General features: G+C 59.8%; 1 protein-coding gene across 1 annotated transcript; it reads right to left on the bottom strand.

Moving 5' to 3' along the window:
• Positions 1 to 456: 456 nt before the first annotated feature.
• Positions 457 to 2,466, bottom strand: LOC128672177 (uncharacterized). Its single transcript, XM_053749125.1, has one exon. It carries the CDS (start codon positions 2,464 to 2,466, stop codon positions 457 to 459), a length of 2,010 nt encoding a protein of 669 aa, XP_053605100.1.
• Positions 2,467 to 4,321: the final 1,855 nt, after the last annotated feature.

The raw sequence follows: 4,321 nt of genomic DNA, 5'->3' as shown, positions 1-4,321 counted from the left end.
AATCGTACAGGGCCTCCCCCCTCGGGTCGTCGACGGGAGAGCCCCATGCCGAGTGCTTAGCATTGAGGTCTCCCATCAGTAGCACCGGTGCTGGTGCCGCTCTCCCAATTACCTCACCCACTCTCTCGAGAAAATCCTCAAAGGCCCGCAGCGGCCTATTGGGGGAGAAGTATGCCGCGACTATGACAAACTCTCCCCATCTTGCCGCCGCGTAACCCGGGCCACTGTCGATTCTCGAGAGAGGCGGGCGATCCCCAGTTCGGGGAGAGGTGATTGCCACCAGCCCGTCCGCATCTCCGACCCAAGTAGGAAGGGGGGGGACACAATACGGTTCCACCACGACGGCAGCACCAATAGACCACTCCGCCACGTGCTGGACTAGCAGGTCCTGTGCACGGGCGCAGTGGTTGACGTTGGCCTGCAGCACCTCAACCTGTGGCGCAGACCCGTCTGTCATTAGTGCTCCATCGTGGTGCCCTCGGAGGCTCCCCTTTTTGGAGGGGCCAGTTTGCCCCGCGTGCGCGGGGGATTGCACGATGGGCCGCCCATTGTGTGTTTGGCGGCCAACTTGTGCGCATAACACACCGCACACCAGGGTTCACTGGCCCCGCACTCTGAGGAAGTATGCCCAGATTTGCCACAGCGATGGCATAATTCCGATCTGTCCACCGGGGACGGGCAGAGGGCTCTGGTGTGGCCTATGCCCATGCACCGGTAGCACCGCATGGGCAGGGCCTCCAGCCCCCTGACCTTGGCAGCTGTCCAACCGACAAGAAGGCGCCCCTCGTCTATTAGGGCGTTGGCAGCCGCCACAGGGCAGGTGATGATCACCGCCGCCGTCATATCCGGCGCTATGCGGATGTTTCCCACCCTGACCTGTCCCGGTGGACATTTTCCCGCCCTCGCTGTGGCCTCTTTTAGGGCCTCTGGCGTCACTCCCTCATCGAGTCCAGAGACCCTTATTTGCGCCGCCTTGAAGGGCCTTGTGACCTCCGCCTCAGTCCCTATGACCTCCCGGAGCTTCTCTGCGAGGCTGTCCGCCGCAGCCCCACTGTCAGCCCCGGGTATCTCAATGATGCGGGCCCCCGTTGCCGTTCCACGCACAGCCGACACGTGATCCACCCCAATCGACGAAAGGTCGATAGTGGTGGCCCTCGATATTACCGTGCGGTAATCCAGTTTGGATTCCGGCTTGAGGGTCACCACCACCGCCGAAGTCTTGGGTGCGGTGAATTTAACTTTTTTGGGCGGCTGTGCGCTCGCCTTGGGGGCCTTCACAGGGGTAGGCTCCTGCTGGGCAGAAGAGGAGGGTTTGTTCCCCTTCTTTTTCCCCCTCCTGACCACCTCGGCCCACCCCTGTTCGCCTTCATGAGGCGGAGGCACTTCGGCAGGTGATTCGATGGGTGCCTGGGCCTGCGCAGTCCCTTGTTTGGGCTGCTTTTTGCCTGCGACAGCTTTAGGTGCAGGCCCAGGTCGAGCTGGGGGCATGAGGGTGGCCCCCGCTACAGCACCAGCATAATTCCGCCCTGTTTTTGAGGCCAGTGTTTCGGCCTCCTTCCTCTTCGCGTCAGCTGCAAGTGGCGGCCGAACGATAGGTTCCGGGGCTAGGATGCCCCTTTTCTCCGCCTCTTTGAGGCGGTCGTTCACCATTCCCCCCAGCTTGAGGAACATGTTCCTCTCAAAGGACTCCTTCCATTCGGAGAGGAGTCCCCTGATGTCCTCAAGAGAGGGGGCATTTGCCGCTGTTTGGGCCTCAGTCGGCGCCGGAGTCACCCGTTCGGCAAAGGCTGTGCGGAGGGCCTTTGTCTCTTGCTGGAGGAGCGAAAGCTGCTCCCGCATTCTCTTGTTGTCCGCTCTGAGTATGCGGACAGCTTCCGACTCCTCGCACTGGGCCTCTATTTTCCCAGCCGCCACAATAATGTCATGGCAGGCCTCATTCATGGCCCGCCATGCAGTCCCTTTTAAGTTGCCGGATTTTCCGGCCTCCGCCAAAACCCTCTGGGCAGCAGCCCTCACGACCTCGAGGTGCTCATCCACTAAGCACCTCTTACTGGTCTGCTCCGTGCCCTTTAAGTAGCTGCTGGTGCCAGCCCTCTCTAATTCCCTCTCGAACTGGGCATAGTCCGCCGAAAGATCGCGGAGCCTCTCCCTCGCCTCGGCCGTCCCAGAATACGAGCCCCGACGGGCAGCCCGGCCTCTCGAGACAGAGGAAAGCTTGTTGGAAGCCCTTTCAGCCTCCTCGACTTCCTCCGAAGCTTTCCTTTTTGGGGCTTGACCCCGCTTCTCCCCGCCCAACTTAATTTCCGGAAGATCGATTGACCCGTCCGAGTCGCCGTCCGAGAAGTACAGCGACTCAGACCGGCTGATCGTCTTCTCTCCCACGTCCTCATTAACCCCCCCGGTTGATCTCTTCCCCCTTGGGGTCAGAGATCTTCCCCTAGAAGATTTGGCCACGTTCCTACCCATATCGGGCCGGGAAGTGACCACGCCAGAAATAAATGGCCCCAAATGGGGCAAAACAAAACACAGTCCACAGACAGAGGGCAGAAATTGGCCTCTGCCTGGCTACAAGAACGCACCAGCGATCCAGTAGCTCTGGTCAGATACAACTGACCAACAATAGGATCTTGTCAGTGCCTCAACTCAACAAGGAGCCAAGACACTGAACCGTCAAAACAAATAAAAACCAATAGAGGACGTCGAATTCGCCCTTGGCGCCGATTAATAACCAGAGTACTTCAGTTAGCACACTACACCTCAGTTAGCACACTACACCTCAGTTAGCACACTACACCTCAGTTAGCACACTACACCTCTTAGCACACTACACCTCTTAGCACACTACACCTCTTAGCACACTACACCTCTTAGCACACTACACCTCTTAGCACACTACACCTCTTAGCACACTACACCTCAACCTAACCTAACCTAACCTAACCTAACCTAACCTAACCTAACCTAACCTAACCTAACCTAACCTAACCTAACCTAACCTAACCTAACCTAACCTAACCTAACCTAACCTAACCTAACCTAACCTAACCTAACCTAACCTAACCTTTTTTTTTTTTTTTTTTTTTTTTTTTGTTTTCGCAGGGGAATGCATTTACGCACTGAGTGTGGGACTCCTGGGCCGCTATCCAGCCCAGACTACCCACTAAACCCCTGCGGGTGCCATCGGCCGCTTTACAGGGAGGCGCCTCGGATCTATCTAACACAAGACGCCTCAGCGACTGGCCGGTCTCTTTCGCCAGAGACCGGACTCACCATTCTCAGGGGCCCACCGACACCTGGTGGACCCCTGCCGTCGGGTGGGACTAGTCCCACCGATTTAGGGGGGCGCCTGCAGGCGCGCAAGGTAGCGCCTGCGTCGCACCCCCGTCCGCCTTCTGCGGATCGGCTCCGCGAGGGGGTGGTCCTCGCGGTTCCTTTCCTCGGCCTCCCTCTGTGACATAACAGTCTCACAGAAGGAGGCCACTGCCGCCCAGGCTCCGTCACTCCCGAGCATCGCATTGACGACACTCGGGAGCGACAGATCCACTCCACCGAGCACTGCCACCAGATCGTGGCGCTGCCGACTCCACCTGGGACACTGCTCTAGAACATGTTGAGCAGTGTCCCGAGCCTCGCCACAATCGTGGCAGACCGGCTCGGTCTCCCGCTGGGCCACGCGGTGCAAGTACTCACCGAAGCAGCCATGCCCGGTGAGCACCTGCGTCATGCGGAAGGTGAGAGGCTTGCGCCGCCTCAACATCCATCTCTCCAGGACCTGGCGCAGGGCCTCCACTGTGCGTACACCGTACGTTGCCCGCGCCAGGTCTGCCTCCCACCTCCGCATGAGTTCCGCTTGCCCTCGCAAGCGGACCCGCCGGACCATCTCAGGCGAGGGGTGCTCGCCGATTTCCCTCCTGTTCGCCACAAAGTGGTAAACCTCGGCGAGCACCTCCGCCACCAACTCCCACGGCGGGTCGCCCGCGAGGGCTGTGGCCGCAGAGAACGCCACTGTACGGTACCCCCGTATCGCCCTTACCGCGATCACCTTCTGCGCCTGCCGGAGAAGGCGCTTATTCTCCGCGGCAAGGGCGTCCACCCAAACGGGGGCGCCGTACATCGCCATACTCCGGCACACGCCGGAGTACAGCTTCCGTACAGCGTCGCTGGGCCCACCCAGATTGGGCAGGAGTCGGCCCAGCGACGCAGCCGTCCTGATGATCCTTTGCCCCAGCTCTCGGAAGTGGGGGACAAAGGACCATCTCCCGTCGAGGATGAGGCCCAGGTATTTCATCTGGGCACTCACCCTCAACTCCTCATGACCCAC

The sequence above is a fragment of the Plodia interpunctella genome, chromosome 8, assembly GCF_027563975.2.
Source record: "Plodia interpunctella isolate USDA-ARS_2022_Savannah chromosome 8, ilPloInte3.2, whole genome shotgun sequence".
NCBI classification, from domain to species: domain Eukaryota; kingdom Metazoa; phylum Arthropoda; class Insecta; order Lepidoptera; family Pyralidae; genus Plodia; species Plodia interpunctella.
Note: the sequence above shows the minus strand (reverse complement) of the source record. Positions and strands in the feature narration are given on the sequence as shown.

Coding starts and splice junctions, on each gene's coding strand:
- LOC128672177 (XM_053749125.1), bottom strand. CDS start 2,466: ATGGGTAGGAACGTGGCCAAATCTTCTAGGGGAAGATCTCTGACCCCA.